At 45.9% G+C, this 24,216-nt stretch overlaps 1 protein-coding gene across 1 annotated transcript; it reads right to left on the bottom strand.

Annotated features, from left to right (window-relative positions):
• Positions 1-1,037: 1,037 nt before the first annotated feature.
• Positions 1,038-6,244, bottom strand: LOC119434429 (guanylate cyclase soluble subunit beta-1; the record flags this gene model as incomplete). The annotated part of the gene is made up of 3 exons (XM_037701583.2): positions 6,180-6,244; positions 3,627-3,775; positions 1,038-1,729 (listed from the first exon to the last, which is right to left on the bottom strand). Coding segments are annotated over exons 2-3 (834 nt in total), but the record flags the coding sequence as incomplete, so codon positions are not given.
• Positions 6,245-24,216: the final 17,972 nt, after the last annotated feature.

Below are 24,216 nucleotides of genomic sequence, written 5' to 3'. Positions count from 1 at the left end.
TGTTCGATCATGCTATTAGTGTACAAGTACACGACAGATGACGGTACCCTCGTTTACTACGACTAAGTTATGACTATGTATAGCTTCCGTCTGATTATGTGCTAACGTCTAAATTGAGCGATAATCGAAAATAGCTGAAATACCCTCTATTGTACTGCCGTTTTCTACAAAATACTAGATTGTTTCGCACAAGGATTTCGTGATGCCTATACGGCTGGAAGCGGCCCCTTAATAATGTCATTTTCACAATTCATTGACAAATATTGACTTCAATAAAAGCACCTTTAATAGAAATTTTGATGTCTGCATTTCTTCCCTTTATTCTGTTCCTAGTCATTGCATTTCTATGTCCTCCTTTTGTTGTGCGCATCCTATTCCCTGACGTTCGAGACAGGCGGGTGTTTTGTCCCTTCTGTTGGTATAGTTGGCAGTTGCCAGCCCGTCTCTGATGCTTCTACTTATATTATTTTGCATTGAGTATATTCGACTAATATTGATAATATAGTACGAGGAGGGATAGGGCTTTCAATCCTCGTGGCTCATTCGCACCGTTACGCCCCTCTCAGGAGAGCTTCGAACTAATTATCTGCAACCCGATCTTTTTCAAATGCGCAGATTCTATAAGCATGGCTTTCATGCGAGCAGGAAGCCACTATCACCTAAAAGGTGAACTCAACGCTCGAGCGCTTTAAACGGTATTATCAGTGGCAACCAGCACATCCTCGAAAATGTAAGGATAATATGGCGTATCAAGGAACTTAGGCGTGCTTCTAATGTTCAAGGCATCGGGGCCGATCTCGTGCTCCACTAGAGCCGTTCCATGAAGATCAGAGTTCCTATTCACCGACATTTTCTTATGCTAGAACTTTCACAAGAGCAGATTCAGACTAATCGCGATTTCGGACCTAATTTCAGTGAAGGCGACGGGCCAATAGCAAACAACACTTACGAACAACACCTTGTTGAATTAGGCCTGCAATATAAATATCCCCTAACGACCAACACGGACACCTAGGAGGGTATATTCACTCGCTCACCTTGTACCGTTCGTGCTTGATGGCGTCGTCGCGCACCTGCAGCAGGAACGGCAGGTTGATGTTGGCCACCACGTGGTCGAAGCGCATCTCAATTCGGGGCTCGACAAACGTGAACAGAGCCGGCAGCGTGCTCGCCCGGCCGCGGCCGCCGAAGATACGCGCCAGCCCCATGCCGAGCTGCGTCAGCTTCAGCTGCCGGTCGCACATGAAGTGGAACGGGAACGCCCGGCAGAAGGTCGCCACGGACACGGCCAGGTCCTCCGGGTTGGCGCTGGCCACGGGAGCAGCCGCCACGCCACCGGCAGGCGCCGACAGCGACAGCGCCGGGCTCCCTTCCGGCTGCAGGACGAGCGTGGCCTGCTGCGCCTTGGAGCCGGCGACGCTGACGCGCACGTTGAGCCGGAAGAGCTGCGAGGCGAGCCGGCGCAGCGAGCCCGCGAGTAGCCTGAGCATCGGCTCGCCCCTGGACGCGCACTGGAGCACGAGGCGGCCGTGCTCCTCGCGCACTCCGCTGAGACGGCCGCCCCGCAAGGGCAGGCCGGCACGCTCGAGGACAACGTGCAGCGACTCGAGGTTGACGAGGAAGTCGGCCAGCGAGCCGCCCAAGAAGCGCAGCGCGTTGCCGTGCCAGTCCAGGGTGGAGGAAGCGTGCGCCTCGCCGGCGCTTTCCAGGACGGCGTCCAGGGTGAGGCCTGGACGCCGAACATGGCAATGGGCTATGTCACTCTATGTACAAGAGCACTGCTACGACTATGTCTGCAGGAACAACTGCTTGCCCCGTGTTTACACCCATTTTCTAATGAAATGGCCAAAATAGCGAATCTCTGGCCTGCCATTCCGCATTGAGGTAAACGGAAGGGGAGAGGCATTAAAAGGAAGGAAGAGAAGTGACTTCACAAAGCAATATTGTATTGAGGGACAACTATGTGTGCAGTGTATCGAGTGCATTTTAGAAAGCTCTGGCATATACTCGGAGCAGTATATTGCGTCTTCCAATGAAGTACCTTCACGCCATGTAACGAGGAGTGTGCGAGAATTCTCTAAAAATAATCTACATATGAAAAAAGGCGTTAATCCTGCAAAAGGTGTAGCCTGTGCTCCCTTTGTTCGGAATGTTCCTAAATGAGTGAGCGCAGCAAGAAATCACGCTTGCCGGTAATCTTTCATGGCGTAACACTCGGCACGATTGAAAAAAATTCGTCGGCCATTCCGCTCTGTGAAGGTGGTTGACTAGCGAAGCTGTATGAAATCACCGCAGGCTATATTTAGAGAGACACTTGTAAGAGAACACATTATATATATATATATATATATATATATATATATATATATATATATATATATATATATATATATATATATATAACAGTTTTATCTTTTGCCGTCTCGTTTATTTCGTAACACACGTGACGATGGCTTTATGGTCACTGTGATAGACGGCCATGGGCTCTGCGACAGCCCCAGAAAGGTGACACTAGACTAGACACTAGAAACGACACTGGTTAGGTCGTTATCGAATCAGTCTGACGCACAAGTAGCAGCTCGAGCCGAAATGACGATCGAGAAAGTCTCTTTGGAACCTGGTACGCGCTCTTGAAATCTTCCCAGTTTGCACCTTGGCGCCGAAGGCGCTTTGCGGCTTTCTCTGACTCGCGTTAAGCACGACCGACATGGAGCGATTTTCTTGCATAAAACTGGCGAACGGCCGCGCGCGGCGTCCGCCCGGCGACCGGCGGCTGTTCGCGGACCGCTCGCCGGAAGCGGCGAATGAAGGCTGTCAGCGCGGACCAATCAGGATGCGGTCGCGTTCGACTTCCTGCCGACGCATTTGACTCGGCTAGCCAGCCAAAGATAGAGCGAACATGACGACAAAAGCTGCGCGCATCGCGTACAATGGTCGACTGATCACAGCCGTCCAGGCGCGACCAATATGGTTCAGTTGCAGATAAAAAACTATTTTTCACTGCATTTTACTGGGAATAGAATCACGGTGTTTCTAGCAACACTGAAATCGTGGCGGCGACGGCTGCCTGTTTTTCCCCGCATGTGGGTGCAGCACGGCGGCGGCACGCTGGCTTCCGCCGTGCTGGTACGGGCCGCACGAAGTTCGCCGTGAAAGTTCGCTACATGTGGGCCGGGCTTTATGTGTCGTCGGTTCTCGCTCGTCGCTTAGGTGCCGCTTACGTGAGCAGTGGCACGAGCACATTCGCGCGGTTGTGCCGAGGGGCGCCAACCCTTTCTCCTTGGTCGCCTTATAAGACGCACACTACGTCACGCACTAAGAGACACCTTCACAGAGACACATCGTTTTAGACACAGGTGGCCGTTAAACTGAGCTCCGACGCGAGCGGCGATACGCATTTGCTTTTGTTGTTGGCTCTTTCACTCTCACCTTTTAGGGGAGAGTTTTAGGGGACAGTTTTTTCCGCGGGGACGCTTACTTCTTTTGCGCGGACGCCATAAAATCCCGGATCCTAGCCATAGACAGCTTCGCTGTAATAACACTGAAAATAGTACAGGTGGCGAGCCCTGGAGTTGGTTTCGACATCTCCGCTCGGTTTTGGCAAGAGAGTGTGCTACACTGTTCACCTGTAATGGCGGCCACTTCTTGCGACAACCGCAGCAAGAACTGTTGCTGGGCGTCGCCTTCTTCTACCACAGTCAGACTGTCATCGTCTCGCAGCTCGTCGTGCAGTAGCGACGCCTCGCGGGCGTTGAGACCGTCATCCATTGCCCGCCTGCGAACGAACAGGTTAGTTACGTGCAGTGGTTGAGTTTCTTTCGAAAGAGAAGACGCGAGCAATTGCCCCTTCGGACTTATCTGGGAAAACTGCCGACAATTACAAGCACGCTCGAGAAAAGCTCATGACTTTTTTTTTATTGGTCAAGTGATACCAACCGATAGTAATCTGTAAGTTCACTCCTGAACAAGTGCCTGCAGTGACAGTTGTGCGAGAATGTAGAGTAGGAGTGGCCTACTCTCGGTCTGAGATCAGTGAAGGATGAAGCTCTAAAACATCGCTAATATTTGCTGGAGGCCATAGACAGGTCGCGATGATACTGGGCAGTAGAGTAGAACTTGGTTGGCCCTGGTCGTCATACCATAGGCAGTTGCAGTAAAGGCAGGTCATCAAGGCCAGGTTAAGGCACGATGAACCAGTGGCCAAATTCACAAAACTTTTCATTCATACGTGCGGTTTACGATTCGCCAGCCGCCTTCTCTAATAACACCCCATTTGCTTTGACAAGATCACCTTCTGTAATATTATTCTGTGATATATATGCTAGGTGGGGGCCACGGTATGTGCGTAGTGGTTGGGTTTCCACTGTAGTTCCCGCATTAAGGTTCCCGCCCTCTGCGTCGTACCACCAGGAAATATGCTTGGTAACTGATTATATATTTGATCGCTGTAATCAAACTATGTTCGATCCGTTCCGTCCGCGAACAGTAATATAACAAGCATAATGTCCAAGCGCCTACGCGTCGAGGCCCACGTTTATTTGCCACGTCTTTGTATATGAAACCTCGAAATAAATTCGCTCTGGAAAGGTTCCCACTTCCGATTAATTACGTTCAAGGTAATTCCGAGGCTGCGGTAATGAAACTCTTCACATATTGAAGCTTACAAAAACAACGCGCATTGTGTTTCCGTTTACAGCGACAGCTGCCAAAGGAAGCAGGCACGGCAATTTGTGTGCACGGTCTTGAGTTCTGTGGTCGCGTCGTTTTTTTCTATGAAAGAAACAATAAGAGAGCGAGAGAGGAGAATGCCATCGTTCTAGTTATTTTGCCCCTCACTGTTGCGATCACGAAGGTTTTTCTCGTGCACCGGCATATGCGCAATCAAATCAGTTTCACGCGTGCTCTGACTTAAACCTGACGCGAAACTCGATTTCCTGCCAGCAGCTGCCAAAAAGAAAACGCGTGACGTCGCCATCTCTCAAAGCGGGCACCTTCTGTTTTCTTTTCTTTTCTTTTCTTTCCCCCTTTTTTGTCTGACTGTGAGGATAAATGATAAATGTGGGGACAGAGACGCTGATTCCGGCGCAATGGATTTACCCACGAAGTTAGTTGGTCGTCGCATGAGCGCTTTTCTTTCTTTTTTCTTTTTTTTTGATGACTGGCGCCAAGCACGTAATAACTTAAGTGTTTTGTTGTTGTTCTTGCTGCTGTTACCTTCTTCAGATGTGCTAGCTCTTTCGAAAGTAAGAATAAACTTTTTACCCCTTTACTATAGAGCTGTGGATCACATAATTTTTCTAATCCTTTCTTTCGTCGATTTTACTTTTAATAAGTACCAATGAAAAGTTATTGACGTTTTTTTGAATTTTACTGCAGTAATTGCTTCATGCATTGTGTTTATTGTAACTACAAATAAAGCTAGGGCAAATGTGTTTTGTTACTGTCTTCTCTTGTAAGAAAGCACCACTGACTCGGCACCCAGTGTGGTCAGCAGGCTAACGCCGTTTTTCCTTCCTGTCTCGTCACCACTACACGAGCATTATTGGACACTAGCAATTCCAGCAGCAGAAGCAGGCTCACTTATGGACATCAAACCAAAGCACTATGACAACATATTAGGAAAACTGCAAAACATCGTGAAGGAAACGGGGCCAGGCATACTTTTGCTTGGTCCGACTCTTTCACTCGGCAACTTTCATGCATGTGATGCGCAAGATGCATTATGTACAGCATAACTGCTAGATGTGCCTCTGCAATGGAAATGACACCTTGTGAATTTAACATGTTCGCACCCTTATACAGACGAAAGATGGGAAGACGGGATGACCACATGACGATGAGGTATGACAATGACAGCCATGACGACGGAGTTGAAGGACGTGGTTGATTGGGGGGGGAACAAACAGATAGGGAATCAACTATGATTAATTTTTCACGTTTTAGCATCTCCATTCCGTAATTCTTGGATGCACGTTGAAACACACTGGGTGGTTTTTCTAAGGAAGCACTGGTGCTCTCTTGCAGAATGAAATGTCCCAATCTTTCTCATGACACCATAGAAACCTTTAGTTTGTCTTAGTTACAGTACAGATGGGGACTTCACTGATGGCAGCAAGTAAGCAGCTGTCATCGATATGAGCAAGTAGCTCCATAATTTAGAACACTCTTAATGTACTCACACAAGGTCATCCCACAAGGCAGGATCTTTATCGGATACCACTTGACGCAGAGCCTTGACCACTGCTGATGGCTGTGAACAAGAAAAAGAAGAAGAAAAAATACTACGAATCAGGTACGACAGTAAATTATACTCAGAGACATGTTGTAGCTTGGCGTTACGCGAGTATTTCACGTAAGCAAAAGCATTGCTTTGATGTGAACACACACACACACACGCAGACGCGCACACACACACACACACACACACACACACACACACACACACACACACACACACACACACACACACACACACACACACACACACACACACACACACACACACACACACACACACACACACACACACACACATATATATATATATATATATATATATATATATATATATAGAGAGAGAGAGAGAGAGAGAGAGAGAATAATGAAGGCACTACATTGTGGAGTATAGTTTCGTGTCAGCTTTGCTCAGTTCCCGGCGCGGGAGCGCCTAGAGTGAAGTGATAAACAACAAGAAACAACTGAAGCAGTGCGTCTTCCTCGTGGTCACTTCGAGATTTCTTATTTGAACTCTGGTGAAACCTACTACTATTTTCAGTGAGACTTATTTAGAGTTACGTTTCATACGTTGAGAGCCATACGCACTAGAATTGACGCTTGTTTCTTGCCCGTAAGATAAGCCTATAACAAAAAAAAAGAAAAAAAAAGAAAAAGAAAGACATAATGACATGGCTGCTCAGCAAGCTCGTTGCAACACCGCTGCCTAATTAAAGGTTCCCTAATGTCACTCAACTTGAAAAAGAAGAAGGATGCCACTGCAAAAAGAAAGTACTAAGGCACAACCTTAAGTAAATGTGCACAATATTTGAAATAATTAGGGTGATCATACAGTATGGCTATTGCAGAAAATAAGCTTTGGATACGTAGGAGTTTGAGGCAGCTTTTGCGGGCAGGCAAAATTTTTGATGAGGGCACCTGCTGCATATGGGAATAATCTCCTGGCAATTAATGTTTTATTTTATTTTCTTGGAGCTTATGATGAACTACGTGCAAGTATCTGTGACGAGGGATTCCCCTTTTCCAAGATGGTAATCCGCCATCGCGATCCAGGGATTAGAAGAGGTAATAAGGCTCTTCGAAAGCTGAAAGTGTCCACCCAAGTTAAAAACCACGTGAGACTGCGGCGGTAATTAAGCGTCTTTTCGGAGCCTTTGTACGCTGCGTTGTCATATTCCCGAGTGATTAAATCTTTATCTATTCCACTTTTCCCCTTTTCTTTATGCGTATCCTTCACCCTTTCACACAGTCATGCTGAGTATTTAATTCCCAAAGCATTGATCAGTTGGATGCAGATAGAGCTCCGAGTCGCGACCTTCTTATTCTTACTTTCATGGTCATTATTGTCACTTTTCCATTCATTTTAAATACCTGCTTAAGTTATTTTTTTTTTCTGTAGAACAGTGAGAAACTAAGTAGGCCGAGGTACTTCTCTACCTGAATTTGCCTTCAGCAGCTCATTTATAACAGAGCAGTCCATCCAAAAGCAAATTTATTATGAGTTAGAACTGAACAACGTTAAACGTTATGTATGCATGTGTACGGGTGTGAATGTGAGTGTGCGTGTACATGTGTGTTTGAGTTTGTTTTAAGTCGTACTCAGTTTCGAAAGCCAGGCCGTAGGCGAGGTCGAACACAAAAAATGAAGCCGATATGAAAGTCGGTGTCGCAGCACAAAGAGAGTCAACGAGGCAAAGTGATGGTTCCATGAGCACACTTTGGACATCAGTCAAAGTGTAATGTGATTTATCTTACGTTTTGTTACTATTCTATGCACAAGAAGATATATAGCAAAGTGAGATAGCATTCGCATATAGTCGCCGGTTCTATAAGGTTTAAAAAATGGTTGAGAAAAATCCGGTTAGAACGTTAGACGAACCGAAATGTCCAAAACATACAAGTTGTCGTCAGGCTCAACTATGACCCGACCCCACGATGGCGTCTTGGTCAAGGCCAGAGTCAGTCGATGAGTGGTCTGTTATTTGAAGGCTATAGTCCAAGTCGGAAGAGGTGTTATTCAAACCCCCTAAACCGCACTGAACATGTCCCTTTGGCCCCCATACTTGGGGAAATAAAGGTTCGGTGTCAGAGTCCGCGAGCTGTGCGTCAAGGTAATCTGTTTTAGAAATATCGTTAGCTCTTACATGCTTACGTGAAGCCGAACAGGATGGACCTTAACCCTTCTTGTAGCCATCGACTGTACGCGAATTATGCATTGAATAATGTCCAAGCTGCACTCATAGCGACATCACTTTGGTACGTTAACTCTCTTCGCTTGCTAGATCAACTTTCATGTCGGCTTCATTTTAGGTGCGAAGCACCTTATTCGCCCGGGCTGTCGGCGTCTCCTGACGTAATCGTCGTCGTCGTCGTCGTAGTCACGGTAAGCAAGCGGCACGCGCTCGTGCCACTGCTCCCGCGTTTGTCGTAGTCGTCCGTCGTCGTCTTCCACAGCTGGCTGCGTTGAAGCAAGCGGTTCGTGCTCGCGCTCGGCACGCGCTCGTGCCACAGCTCCCGCGTTCGTCGTCGTCGTTGTCTTCCACAGCTGGCTGCATTACCGCTCATCATTCCAGCGTAGAATTTCACTTCTCTTCTGTCGTCGTAATGGGGAGGCCGCGTTTACGGGGTTATGAGCCTTAAGGCAGTATGAGCCCATTAGCGGTGCATCACTGCATGCTTCGCACCTCCCCAGGTTTCACGTCAGTAGAGCTGCATTCGCTCAATGGGTTATTCGAGCACAGAGTTTTTTTTTTTTTTTTTTTTGAGTTCGTAAAAAGCTATTTGTATTCGACCGCGCCTACAGCTTGGCTTTTGAGACTCAGTACTTTTTTAAACGAGTACGCAACCACGTTTACACGCAATCTACCCACTCGCGCCGGCAGGTACGCACACACTGTGAATTGCGTGAGCGTGTGTATGAGGGCTCCCTAGTGCAGAATAGAATCACTGTATATGACTCCCGTAGGGAGCCGTAAGGAGCCGTAAGCGTATTAAACTCCAGCTAGAACTCTAGCGTCGAGCATAGCACAGTGCGGCTCCTCGAGTGAAGAATACGCTGTGCTATTTTATAACGCTCTTGGTACGATGAGTAGTTGTCTCAGAAACGCATGTTCCCCTCAATGTATTCCACTAGACGCGGTGAGTTCGTGGTCACTAAATATTCACTCAGAAATCCCCGTGGGGCGCTGCCATCAACTTCCTTGAGTAGACGTGAAGTGGCCAGTGAAGGAACGTTCTGGAATATACTGGGGTTGGCCACTTGACAATTGGGGCAAATATTCCTTTTCGCATAGAATTAATAAAGGAATATAACAATTATATAACAGTCTATTCGCCACGAGATCAGAAAATCTAGCACGAATCTATCTAAGAAAAGTAAACGAGGTCCCGATGTATTCTGAGAAGAGCAGTAACCAATACCCATAAGAGTCGGCGACAAGCTGCACTGTACACTGTAAAATGAGTCCCAAAGAACTGAAGAAGTATATGAGTTTGCGATAGGGTCCGATATGTACGGGCACACAGACGGGAATGATGCAGAGCAGATGGGATGAGATAACACGGGACTATGGTTAGAAGAGGTGAAAGCGGGTTTCACTATATACAAAACACGCTTGAGAATGATGCACATATGATATCGTATAATACGCGTCTCACGTCTCCCACGCAAGTGCACCGCGCATGCGTGCGATGCACATCTAATCAGTGTGGGATGCACATATGAGCGGGCTGCGTGCCCCCGTGATTCACTGCTCGCCATACGCCATACATACCACCGGGACGGTTAGGACTATAATCGAATGCGCCCGTTTCTTGTAATTTCAAGAAGAGCTAAACTTACACTTCCGCCAAATGTTGGGATTCGGTGTCCCGCGGCGATGCTCGAATCCTACACGCGCGCATATGACATCGTGTAAATCTGTGACGTCCCGAATACCAGGCGGACGAGTATCAAGGCAACTCGTCCTTTGCGTCCTATATTCGGAATGCCCAGCCTGCACTCAAGAAAAGACGGACCTACTCGCAATTTCGAAAATCTAGTGTATTTTTCCCTTTTTGTTCCTCTGATCACATGCCTCTGTTGGAGAAGCTTCGTGAATTCCGCACTTGATTAGTTCACGCCGGCCACAACACCGGGCGCCACAACGCCGGGTGCCACAACGCCGCTGTATTTCACAATGAGACACCGACGGCCACGTTTCTTTCGACAATTCAACGCACTGACGCGCCACGCCGGTGCTAGCTTCGCCGAGAAGCCAACTTGCGGCGATGGCGGCTGCTCTAGCGGGCGAGTCGGGGAGCACGCTTGGAATGCAACTTCGTCGGCTCACGGGTTGTGCGTGTAGCGCATAGCCAGACTCGCACGTATACGTACACTCGGTTCCCCGCTGTCCGGCGCAGAATGCGCGCCGAGGCTTGTCGGAATCTCGCGCGCGGCGTGTAGAAAAGCGGCATCCGCCACGAGAGCAACGATCAATTTTCGTAGAGCTCGGCTGCGAAAGTTTGGGAGGGGAGGACGTAAATGGAGACACGGGCTGTTGATATACGGTGAGGAGGCTAAGTGTGGCAGTACTCGACGAACGGCTGCACTCGCTCCCCGGTAAACTGCGTGCATTGCTTTGACGCCAGACTGTTGGTTAAGTCGCAAGTTGTTACTGTAGCCTCAAAAGACGGCTCATACCCACGAGGGGGAGTGGCCACACAGAAGACGATGAAAACTACACACCACGAGGACAAGCGAAACAAACAAGTATTTTCTCTATTTCTTCTTCTTTTTCTCGTGTTGTTGCCGTTGTTTCTTCTTTTTCGACACTGTCCCTAAAATACTTTCTTCTACAGCAACCACAATTGTTTTTTATCTTCTGTTGTTTCGAAAACAAACGGAGACGTAACTAGACTTTACTTGACAGGCCTTGCTAGATGCACGCTGAAACCAGAGTCAGGAATGAGGGAAAGTCGACGAGTAACGGAGCTACGCAGTCAGGGAATTTCTAGCTGTAAATAAGAGACAGAAAGTAAGCCAGCGACTAGGAATAGGGAAAAGCGACGATTCGAGAAGAGAATTAGGCAACCTCATTCTAGAGACTGCAAGCACGTGGGAGAGAGAAAGGAGGAGAGACACGTTCCTCAAACTCAGCTGTTTCTATTTCTTTGTTTCGCTTCAGACTGTCGTCAACGTAACCGCAGTACGGTGGTGCAAGAGGCGTGCCGCCAAACTTGTTGCGGTAGGCGACAGATCAAAGCGAAAAGTTTAGTAGAGCTTTCGAAGCTGCTACTTTTTATTCTTCTTTAGAGATTGATTATCGAGAACCGGAATGTGAGCGTGAGGAACGATCTTGCTCGTTTTTCTTTTCCTCTTATTTTCTCTATCTGGTAAAGTTGCAGAGCCGCCTTGACGCGAACCGCTATTTCGACTTGATTGATTGACTGATTTATTTATTTATTTATTTATTTATTTATTTATTTATTTATTTATTTATTTATTTATTTATTTATTTATTTATTTATTTATTTATTTATTTATTTATTTATTTATTTATTTATTTATTTATTTATTTAAAGCATGCAGAAGTACCAGAGACATCGCAGTGGACGGTGTATAGTACTTTAGTGGCCACTCAAAGCGACTTCGCATTTAACCACCATCTCAATGCGGCCGTCACCATCGAGAATCGAATCCGCGACCATGTGTTGAGCAGCAGGACGGCAAGGCCACCAGCGGCAGCTACAGCGAAGGAGAGTATCTGGCTTGGCCCTACCCACAGTTCTGCTCGCGAGAAAGTACACTGGCGTTATATTCGTTTATATTGAGCTCCCAGACGAAAATATTTAAAGTGAAAGACGTGTTAGTGTTTGTAAGCTGCCTTCTCGGTATAGTTTCGTCGCTTTAATGGCGCAGGACTCGAAACTTTTCCACCATGAGTGTCATCAATGAATCGGCATCGGCGCTTGCTGTGCTATTCTCGAATTTTTTGGCTATTGACGCTGCTATAGTTTTATCCCACCGGTGTCACTTATAAAAGCATAGCCCGCACGCTGTGAAAATCGCAATAAGAAAAACAGCAAATAATCTAAAGTGAACAACGAACTGTAAGACCACTGAAGCTCTGCCGTCTGTATACCTTCGTAGGAAGAAGGAAGCCGGCAGGGTTTTCCGTCAGCATATGGGACTTTCGTATGCACAAAAAGAAAGTAAGAAGAAAAAGAGAAAAAAAGGAAAGAAAAGAAAGAATGCTCTTCACCGTCGCTTATAGTATAGGGGTGTCTTCCTCAATAAGCCCGGACGCAAAGCCCAACGCTGGTTTGTTTCCTTAGCTCGTGCACGTCTCGGGTGTCGGAGAGCTTGGCTTACGCGATGCGTCGGGAGAAGAAAAACGCATAAGTGGTCGATGGCAGACGGTATCGCCCGTGTCCCTTCTTGGCCCAGTTTACGTGCGTACACGCCTACGGTACAGAGCCGTCGTTTTGTTTCCGCCGCTCGCTTCTCCATCGCGCTATTGGCGTCTTCCGCCGCTGCGGGCCTCATGAGAATAAATGGCTGACCTAAGACGTGGTCTCGCCCAGACAGTAATCACCGATCTATGCGAGACCGGAAACAAGGAGAAAATGACGGGGATCTCTTTTTTCCTTGAGATGAGGATAGAAGGCGAACACGTCATCGGTAAAGTATGACGGCAGTTAGTATAGTGTAACTGCCGCTATACCGTAGAGGCGCCCTGTCCAGGGCACGACGTCGCCTAACGGGACATGCTATCACTCACGCGAAGCACTACAGGAAATTGAGGATGATGCCTGCGACAAGTCAGAAAAAAAAAAACACGTTCATTTCCTCTTATACTTAAGTGTGCGTAATGACATTTTGTCTTTTAAAGCAGCCCTGATTCCAAGAGGGGGGAAATAAAAATTCTCATTAGCTTTCTAGTTGATACTGCTTTATTTATGTTAGAAATATATTTTAGTCCAAAGTGTTAACCACTTTAGCTACTCTGCAGGATCCTGCTACACTGCGTGAGCCCTATCGGACGTAATTGATAGTAAGGAGCGCGAGCGTCCTTGAGTGAGTGAGTGAAACTTTAAAGATCGAAGAAAAAGATTAATGCATCGCTTCTCATTTATAAAAGCGAACAAACAGGAAACAATATAGCTGGCAGCGCTAGCCAGAGCTTCCGACGGTAAACCAAATAAAAAAAGTGGCGAGTCGTGTTAGTGGGACAACAACTCCGCATCCACAACCTATCCCGTCGCGGGCACCCAACTTCCGGTCGGTCAGCTGGGCTGGGTTGCATCCGGTCCGCGCTCCCATTGTGAAAGTTCCGGCTTGAGACATTGCCTAGGAACCCGGTCACCGTGTTGGCCGGGGTAGGGTCCACCGGATAGTGGACTCGAACTCTGGTGGTAATCCAGAGGATGCGGTCGGTACGCGCCCTCCAGATGCTGACAATCCCATCAGGGTTCGACCTCACCGCCTGCCAGGGTGTCACCGAGCACCTCGAGTCACTGGGCCACAGCCCTGGTTGCGTGGTTAGGGCTAAGTATTGTCTATATGTTTGCCCTTACTGTTTGAAGCAGAAAGAACTCAGTAGCTATACAATAAAAGTGAAGCATGTTGGCTATGTATTCCGAACTCCTTTCTTAAATCAGTCTCCAGTATTTTGAAACTGTTTTGTGAGTGATGCCATTGATATCCGTGCTGTACAAGCCACACTGACAGGTCAACGTGATCGCTGTGTTTCCTTCCTCATGCTTCTTCGTGCTATGCATTGCATCATGGCCGTCATGGCGTCTGCACACAGTACAATGCTGTCGGCTATGCCGTCAGCCTATTGTAGGTTGGTCTATAAAAAGGAAACCTTAAGAAGCCAGCAGACAGTGAAACCATAAAAATCGCAGCTGTTTCTTGTCCTGTTTTACTCCGAACGTAGTTAAGAGCTCACAATTGGCTTTCTGTTCCTGTTCGTCCCGTCAGGCTGTCGTAGTCCGGCCATCTCAGCTTCACCTTCGCCCTTTGGCGAAAGAATATTTTCGTTCACGTCGCGGCCGCAGGAGATCAAACTCATGTTTCTATAGTAATGGGCTTTTAGAAGGAAGAAGCGCTAACCACTAAACTATCGCGTATGCATTGACGCTTGACACTTTGCGCTTGCTTTTGTGCTCCACGCAGACTGAGAATGATGGCGCTTGTGTATGTAATTCGGAGGCAGCACCGTTGTGAATGAACACGCGCGTTGCATCCATCGCACAGAAGTAGCTGTTTTTTTGTTTTGTATTTTTCTTCTCTCTCTCTCTTTTCTTCTTGTTAATGTGGTGGCGCCCGCAACGAGAGTCTGCTGATGCCGCAGTTGGAAAAGAAGTGATTTCAGAGCTGGAGCAATCGCTGGAGTCCTCTTGCGTTTAGTCAAACACCATGAGAGAATGCATCTGATGCTGGCCAGGATGTATTTCAACTAAATTTTGACTAGAGCTAGTTGGTGACTCTCAATTTAAGAATTCAATGGCCGAAATAGCCGGGGACATAGAACACGTACGACAGTGCATGGCGCAGGTCTTCTGTCGTGCGTGTTCAAATTCAAATTTATGTTCTTGTTTCAACATAAATAGTGCGAATGGATGCCTATAGGCTACGCGTTGCAATAAAATAGCTTGACGGGGGCCCAGACAGCCGTTACCTGGCATGAGCAGTATTGTGTTTAGGGCATGATGTATGTAGGATCCATCGTTTTCGGGTTCTATATTCCTTTGAAATTCGTGGTATAATAATCGATGTTATTTTAATACGTTAGCATTCTAATGGGGTGATTCAGGCACTTTCCATTCCGGGGCCAACTATCTATCGATTTATCTATCTATGTATTTTGCATCTAACTGTTTTCTCGCATACCTTGGTCACTGGGTAGATTGTGGGTGAATGGGTGGTTTATGAATCGGTCTGGTTTATGAATCGGTCTGGTTTTCGAGAAGAAACCTGACTCGAAACCAACTTGGGTCCCTGAGTATATGGAAATGTGTACATATGAGCGGCTCTTCAACGAACCTCTTTCACGCCGGCATATGGGTCGCTGTAAATGCGTGTAGGCACCGATGCTCGAAGAAACTCTTTGACGTCGACTTGGAGCCCTGCATATGTGCTACTCGGTCAGTGCTGCTCTTCAATGAACCTTTCTGATGCCAACTTCGGTCACTGAGTATGTGCCAGTAGGTGTGTCCCGCTCTTCAACGAACGACTTGACGCCAACTTGGGCAAATACGTACACGTCGCTGGGAATGTAACGAACCCGCGTCACAAGGGTTCCTCAAAGACAGCAACCCAATTCTTTAGCGAGCTGCGTCATGAATGCGCTGGGTATGTGCACTCTTCAATGAACATCTCACCCACTCGGGTCACTGAATATGAATAGTCTCCCTATTGGACACTAAAGTCCTATTCGAACAAGCGAAATTATTCGCACGGACATGTAAAGGGAAATCATGGGACAAACTGATCTCTACAAATACTCGTTGTCAGGCAATATCAACAAATTTAAATGTCCCCAGATTAACAATAACAAAAGAAAAACAAATAGATTCAGGGCCGCTATCTTGTACGCGTTCGAAAAGCCGGCGTTCGGTTTCGCCTCACGCCAGTTGCCCAGATTGGCCTAGGCTGCGATATGGGTGCTGCCTGGACAATCGCGTGAGAAGAAACCGAACGTTGGCTTTTCGAACACGTATACAAGATAGCGACCCAGGTTTGGCTTTACCTACTGTGCTTTGTTCGCTGGACCTTTTTAAGAAAGGAAAAAGAAATTAAAAAATTCGCTGTTCCACCCGAAAGGCGAAGCATCAATTGCGATAGCAAATTAGTAGAAAGCTATTCGGAGTAGGGATAGGAGTTTTATCGGCTGCATAAACTTGGACACATGCGCTTCCTAACTGAATTAACAAGCGTGGTGTCAGCGCGCACAAGCAAACGTGAATAGATCACACTCAATGACCGCAGACAACGACTGTCAAAACGCTGGCAGCAAGCAAGGTTCGTGCGGTCTATCGCTTCAACGGAAACTGAGCGGCGAATACACAGCGTATACGAAGGTCAGAGCCGAGTGGAGATCAGAGACGGTGCGGGCGACCGCCATACGCGGGCAAAGTACAAGCCCAGTTGTTGGCAGAGTAGAAGCTGCCCCCCCCCCCTCCCTCCCCGCGCTGCCTTCCCGCTTTCTTGCTTTCGCGTTGGAGATTGAGTGGCCAGTTCCCCTTGCGCCCGGTTGCAAGATACGCATTTGGTGCCTCAACACAGCGTTGCCCCGCCTCCCTCCCTCCCATACCGCCACGGCCTTTCGCGCGACGGTCGCGTTTGCTTTCCGCCGTACGTTGATTCTCCGTGATAGCGCGCGTCCCCCGCGCGCTTTCACTCGCGCATACGGCGCGCGGCGACGATTTTATCGCTCTTGGGCTTTATACGGAACCTCACGGCGACGGCGACGGCAGAAATTCGGTTGAAATGTTGATATAATTTCTATCGTAATAAAATAGTTGTGCACACGGGCATGCTTCGCTAGAGGTGTGATGCTTATCCTCGTCATTCGCTTCCCAGCATACCACCGCTATTTACATGCATGGACGTGTGGGAAATGTGGTGCAATGCGCCATTGCCGTACTCTAGTAAACGCGGCTACGAAAAATAAAATACGCTTTCGTTAGCTGAAGCCCGGCAGGCACTGAATATATTTTAAGTATGCCAGTTTTGCTTGAATGTTAAGCGAGACCGTGGCATATACCAAATTCATACATTAATAGTAATATATAATAATATGATATATGTTGACTTCTTGCTCACAGACATGGGCGCCGCGCATTAGTTTACTACCGCCTGCATTAGTTATTATTCTTTACGAAAGGGCAAACTTCGGGAAGAAATCGGATTTAACCAGATTTTAATAAATGTTGCTCGGGGTGTGAAAATCGGGAGTTATCGCATTGGACCCGAAAACGAAGAACCCTAGATATATACAATATTTCATTCATAAAAGTAACAGATCAAATCAGTTGCGACCAAGGCTTATAGAAAGAAATCACAAGCATATTAACAGAGTACTTATAATAATACAACATTTGCTGCTACATTACGACAAAAAAATCACAGCATATCCACGGGGTGAATGATGATGAGTGGGCGAAGCTCCGGAGGGAATCATCGGATCTCCCGCTTAAGGGGACGCTAGCACAAACGCGTTAGAGACGTGCAGTACTCTCTAGTAAGGGGGAGCGGCCACAGCGTCTTACGCAGCCATTTACACATGCCGGAACGTGCACCGCGTTTGCCGACGCCATCACATGACTGCTGAGAGAGTATACCCCCCGTATTCATAAACGCTCCTCGACTTGAACTTGACTTGCCACCGCCTTGGGCAGCGCGTTCGAAACGCGTTGAAGGTAAGGCGGAGAGGCCACAGCGTCTTACACCAGCTTCTTACACGGGCCGTAACGCGCTAGCACAAACGCGTTAGAAACGCGCTAGAAACGCGGCCTTTCGTTAATGTTGGGTATTTATTGCCATCGTGGTGCTTGTGTCTATGTGTGCTTCGTGGCGTAGTGGGCTAACGCCGCGCGCTCGGAAGCGAGGGGTCCCTGGTTCGATTCCGCGCTACGGACACAACTTCGGAATTTTTTTTCTCATTTTTCTCAGACTGGTTACACACTACTACTACGACGAGGGACGAACGGGTGCCGCCTTAAGGAGCTTCGCCCCTAAAAAAAACATACATTCGAAACGCAAAGTTATACAACAAAATTCAATGCTGAAAAACACATATGTAAGATTTCAAAGTGATACCATATTCATATGGTACCACGTTGTCTTGCATGAGTGGAAAAAAAAAAAGAGAGACACGTCTGCTTAGTAGGCATCCAAACAAAAATTTGTCGCTATTGAGGACTGGCAATGACCCAAATCCACACATTGACTTCTATTTGATAGATAAGACTTTATGAAACTTACAGGTTTGTCCGTGGCACCTCTTGCGAATAGTTTATAAGTTAATATTTTATGATCAAGGAAGTCGAAAGCTTTACTAAAGTTCATGAACAGGACGAACAGTGACACCAATCCTTTGGTCTTTTGTCTTCCGCACTTCAGGAGCCAGTGTGGCCACAGTGAAGCTTGTGCTATCTTCGTCATCGCACATGAATTATTAATTTTTCATAAAAAATATTACATACTGCTTTAGTTCTAATAATGCTAGTTCTGTTGATCGACTTTTTCTGAGACCGAACTGTGCCTCAGATAATATGGGCAGCCTATTAAAAAATCTAGTAAAGCGACGTGCAATGTATTAATTTTCGGAAACATATTGAGAATATCGGCAAGGCAGCTATCGTCGAGTAGTTTCCTCGTGCATCTTTGTCTCCCCCCTTTATGAAAAAAACTGATACTCGTGATATTTTCATATCATCTCGAAATTCACCACATTCAACTGACAGCTTAAAAATCTATGCCAACATAAGTGTAATGTACTCTAAAACAAATTTCATGGGCTTCGCTTGTAGGTTATCAATATCTAGATCTTTTATATTCTTCAGAGATATAAATGTTCTCTAAGCATCAAAAAGATCTGTATCCCTGTTTATCCGTATTGGCAAGACAGGCCAGGCCGGTGCCCAGACAAACTTCCCTAGTTTCCATTAAAGGCAACATCAGTATGTTAGCGAAAAAAATTAAAAATTCAGCTATGAAAAGAAACCAATCGGTGAGAATAAAGAGTGCGGAAATAATGGCTCAACGTTATCGCAGACTGCCGGGCAGCTGCGTTGTTTACGACCCTGCATACAAACAATCCCCTCTGTGCGCTTTTGTTTTCCGCGCACGTGTAAAAAACAAAAAGACATTACCCGCTCGTAAAGCTTCCTTGTAAACATTTTGGGTGAACCACTCTGTCCTAGTAGCAACGTAGGTGAATTATTGCATGTGGATATAATGCGGCAACATTTCTCTGTGTAATATAGAACTTAGCCCCGATCAATTCCATCAGTTTATAACTGTGTTCTTTGCCTCGCTGTAGCTCTCCTTCCTTCTGATCAACCAAAAAAAGGTTTCAGCTTCATATTTCCTGATTCCGGACAGAAGTGCCTCAAAGATGATCAATATTACCCTTTCCGATATAAAGAAACCCCTGGGAATGAAAAATATAGATGTGCATGTCTAGAATGTTTAACAAAATACCTTCGAATTTTTTGTGTTTGTGTGCGTGTGTTGTGGTCCATGGCTGTCCACAAACTAGAAACGTAACTGACGAGCAAAGCACGCAGACGGAAGCTATGAAGACGCTATTGTCCCCCCGATCGGTCGTGAAACAAAACGTCGTCGTCGTCGTGTTGTTGTTGTTGTTGTTGTTGTTGTTGTTGTTGTTGTTGTTGTTGTTGTTGTTGTTGTTGTTGTTGTTGTTGTTGTTGTTGTTGTTGTTGTTGTTGTTGTTGTTGTTGTTGTTGTTGTTGTTGTTGTTGTTGTTGTTGTTGTTGTTGTTGTTGTTGTTGTTGTTGTTGTTGTTGTTGTTGGCCTGTCCGGTTTGGCCGGCAATTGCTCTGCCTGAGCATCTCATACGCTGTTAGCAAGGGTGTGTCACCAAACGTTGATCAACTCTTGTGTGTCGTATAGAGGCTATTAACAGTCGTAAAGTTGTAAACTTCTTTCGTGATTAGTGCAGGCCTTTAAGGTAGCAATATATCTTCAAAGTTCACGTGATGAAGACCTTTCTTTGATAGGTTGTGAAGCAAGCCTTTTGAATATCGCGCGTGTTTGTTGCTGTCCCTTTTACCCTTTATCCCAAAGCTTTATTACTGAAGTCGGGCGATAACTCCTCCGGCCGGTAGCAAAAGTCGTGCGCATCACTAATTTTTAACCAACACTGTCGAACACGGCAAACAAGTACAATATTTTTTCTCGTCCCTTGGAACAAAACCAAAGGTTAGAGATTATGCGAGGGTTTAAATTTATTGATATCTTTACTACGTATTGCGCGTATAATATTGTAACTCCTGTGTCTCAAAAAGGGGCGGTACAGCACAGCTGACTAGATTTCTTGCTCCAACGGTCCCCATAAATATGATGGCTGCGACTTTTACGACGCCATCGCAATGCGTTGTCAGCCGTAAAACTGCTGCAATATAAAAAGTAAACGTGTTCATTTTTGTAACGCTAGGCGTTGCTTGTGAACTTTTTATTCTGTTACATTCTGTTAGGAGCATAGAACGTCGCGAAGCATCGTAAATTTATATGTACCGACAAAATTGTAAAATACAATAAAAACCAAGCAATCCTTTACACGCGAATGTCTTCTTTCAGTCAACGCATTTGTCTTTTACCCGACCAGAATTTCGGGCAGATTGGTAGAGTCATGTGTTGCAACACACGAAGGTTGCGCTGATCCCCCTATGCATCCCATCGGAAGCATGCAGTTTGAAACAGCATGTGAATGCAGGTGGCGAGGTTGACTGTTCACCTTATGAATTTTAAACCCCTGCACATTTTCGCAGCAAACGCTGGTCCCCGTTCGCCGGGTAACCACAGAAAGTGGCTGTGCTAACTTTCCTTCACGCTTTTTATAATAGTTGAAGAATCCGGGCTCGCCTTCACATAACTTTTCGTTCTTAAGTGACATTTGCCACTTACGAGATGTGCGGCATCAGGATTCGCTTGAATTTTCTCTTACGAACACTATTAGCGTAAGAGGTTTTTTGTGAATACGGGCCAAGTGCTTTGACTGTGCTTTACGGGCACTTGAAACGGCTATACGAACAAGCAGCTTAGTGGGTTCATGCGTGTATATCCGCCTAAATATAGAACGGTCCCATTCTTTTGTATTAAGGGAGAGTGCCATGATCACCTTGACAATGATATACCTCCATATCTCTTGCTTCTGGCCTGGTTTAGCAAACAACTTACATAGTGAAAACCAAGTCATGGAAGCTTTCCCTGATGGCTTCTTTCTACTGCCCCTAAAGTACTTCAAATGAATATGCGTACACCGACGGCTGTTGGAAATACGATATAATAACTCGCTCTGCAACTGTGGCGACACGAAGCAACTCCTTCAAGGCTAAGTAGGAAGCCTTATCTCGAACGTCCGTATCGAAATAAATAAAAATGGCAAAGCCTTTTTGCGAAACAATGAAATAATTTTGATTAAGTTTGTTGCACTCAGAGAAATAGTTAAAACAACAATGGTTGGGAGCAAATTTTGGACGCAGGTCATATCTTTTTTAGGAATCTAAAATCGTTTTTAGGAACTTAAAAATTTCACGTAATTGGAGCGTTAAATTTGCAATTCTGTAATACAGACATGAAAAACGATATAATAATCATGCAATCAGCCTGTTGGGAAATCCAAAGCAGGCAAAATTTATATATCAAAATGCACTGCGCTGAAAGCACCGCTAATTTGCGAGCAGAACTTTTCCAAAACTCACGCAAGCATGGTGATAATTTAAGCTAAGTTGCAACTAAATATATAATATTAGTTTGCTTTAGACGATCAAACAGATGTAGTGTGCAGAACTGTGATATCTGTGATGGCACACTGCAGAGTTGCAGAGTTCTAGATACTGCGCTAGAATTTCTTCCAAGTTTACCAATCTCATGCAATTTATGGAAAGAACTATTTCCTTTCATTAATCAATATACTACTTCTAGGTGGCTTCACATTGCTCTTTTAAATGCAATAAAATAAGTTCACATTGGTCTTGCGGTTTGGAAGCATTTCACTGTGTTATGTGTGTTAAAGCAGGCAAGTTAGAATTGGCACAGAGCTAAAGCTTTCCGTTAGATAGCCGTATAGCTTTCCGTACGAAATGAGTAAAGCTGGTTGAAGGAATGCGGCTATCTTGAATTTAGGACGCGAGAGAGGATCCGACCTCGAGTCGTTCAGAGAACAATTCTTTGTATTATTATTCTTTTAGTAAGCTATTGTACTTCTCGTAGTCAAAAAAGAATAGTAAAGAAACTAATTTCACTAAACTTCGTCCCACCCCTATCAACAAAATATCGCGTAAGACAGATGATGATAATTTGTATGCGGGGGGAGGGAGTAGATGAAGGGGCAACACCCCTCAATGGCAAATGTTCGTGCTCACTTTTGTTATAAACTTTTTTTTGCGTTTTTATGTCATGCGGTAGCTTCTTCGCACCTTGTTATGAATGTTTTAGTTCGTGTTTTCGGCTTGAATAATGCTTTGTAATGTCCTTGAATTCTTTTGACGACATCGTAATGTTATGCGAGCGCATTCATTGCAACAAACGTCCCTTGTTACGCAAACTATGTGTATACGCGATATGAGCATTAATGGGGTTGTATAACACGTCCTCATCATCAGCCAAAAGTTTGCCAGTGCCATCAAAACGTGCCGATATCTCTTTCTCATAATATTAGTGAAGAAATAAAAAAATTCCGTGGTGGTCGTCAATTTACAGGAAATCGAAGTGTACAACTTTATCTGCAGAATAATTATCCTCGTTACATTTTACTATCGTGAACTGCATTTACAATACATTTGTATAACAGAAAAGTTTCTGATAAGGTAAGTCATTAAAAGTTTCGTCAGTTTAAACACCGGATCACATACGTCCTTGCTTTGTGCTACTTTAGCACAATATTGGAGAGCGTAACGATATGGACTGGCCATTTGCCAGGCCACCACGTCATGCCTCGAGTGTTTTCCCCCTTTGTATGCGGGCACTTACATTTACGATCGGTGCACGAACATTCGAAGCAATAAACCTAATTTTCTCAATGGGGCCTTTGAAAGTTCTGGCAGGCAGCCAAGGTGAAAATTGCTGACTTAGACAGGGCGAGCTTCAACCTCAGAGAACACAGGGTAGTGGAAGTCAGGGAAGGCCACAGCTCTCGAATTGGCTACCAAAGCAGACGTATAGACCCCCCACCTCCACCACCACCACCCCCTCCACGGCAATCCATCTTCTCTTTAAGCAAATTCTCTTGCAATCTGCAGTTCCTCTTAGATTAATGAGCTGTATGCCTGTCCTAATAGTGACAACTGAGGAGAAAGAAGAAAGACCAAATTGTGGGAATTGCATCCGGGCTATTCTTGCGACGTTGTCATTCAGGTGAATTTAAAGAGAAGCGTGTGAGGTAATTGCGGGTGACGATGAACCTTCTTGAAAAGTGCCAAACTGGCTCTCTTGCGACGCGCGCAAACTGTACGTCGGCTATGCAGCATGTAGTTAACATGGCAGTTGCTGCTCATCTCCAGCGTATTTATCGGTTCATTGAATTCAATGCGACAGAAAAGAACGCGCAAATGAAACAACACGCAGTAATCACCGCTTTAACAATATGTCAGCCGCTATATTTTGGACAGTTGCGTATTGCATCTGTCGAAAGCGTCCATCAGAAGAATGCAGTTTAAACATACGAGGCAGCCCAATGAGCTCGGCTTAATGGAAGTGAGCTTCGCTGTATAAGGCTATTCTTTTGATGCGAGCACGGCCCTTAATCGGCATAATTTGGCAAATTCTACATCGGTACAACGTTTGTGGGTAAGAATATCTGAGCTTGTAAAAGTCCTCGACCTGTAGAAAGCGGCATGCACAGCAGTTAATTGAACATGAGAGAAGGAACGCAGCATTTAATAATGCGCAGTAGAGGGGAAAATATGTGTGGACTTATTAATCTTATAGAATCGTAAGCATTGTATTCAAAACCAAATCTCAAGAGCTTATGTTGAGGTATGGCGCATGACATAAGACGATGATTGGTTTATTTCTGAGGTTCACGAACTCTCACTTTGTATAATTTTACATGCCGAAATTGAATCAAACTATAGCCGGGTACAACTTTAGAAGGCAGCGGCATTTGCCCCTCAAAGGCGGATGCACACGAGCCTCCACCAATGGACGCGCACTCTAGACTGACGTCATAAGCCGGTCGGCCCGTGACCCCGCCGACGGAGAACATGGCTGCCGCGCTTCATACTGGGCCGAGTCGCCTCAGCGGG

The sequence above is a fragment of the Dermacentor silvarum genome, unplaced genomic scaffold, assembly GCF_013339745.2.
Source record: "Dermacentor silvarum isolate Dsil-2018 unplaced genomic scaffold, BIME_Dsil_1.4 Seq1062, whole genome shotgun sequence".
Taxonomy (NCBI): Eukaryota; Metazoa; Arthropoda; class Arachnida; order Ixodida; family Ixodidae; genus Dermacentor; species Dermacentor silvarum.
This window is presented reverse-complemented; position numbering and strand designations above follow the sequence as displayed.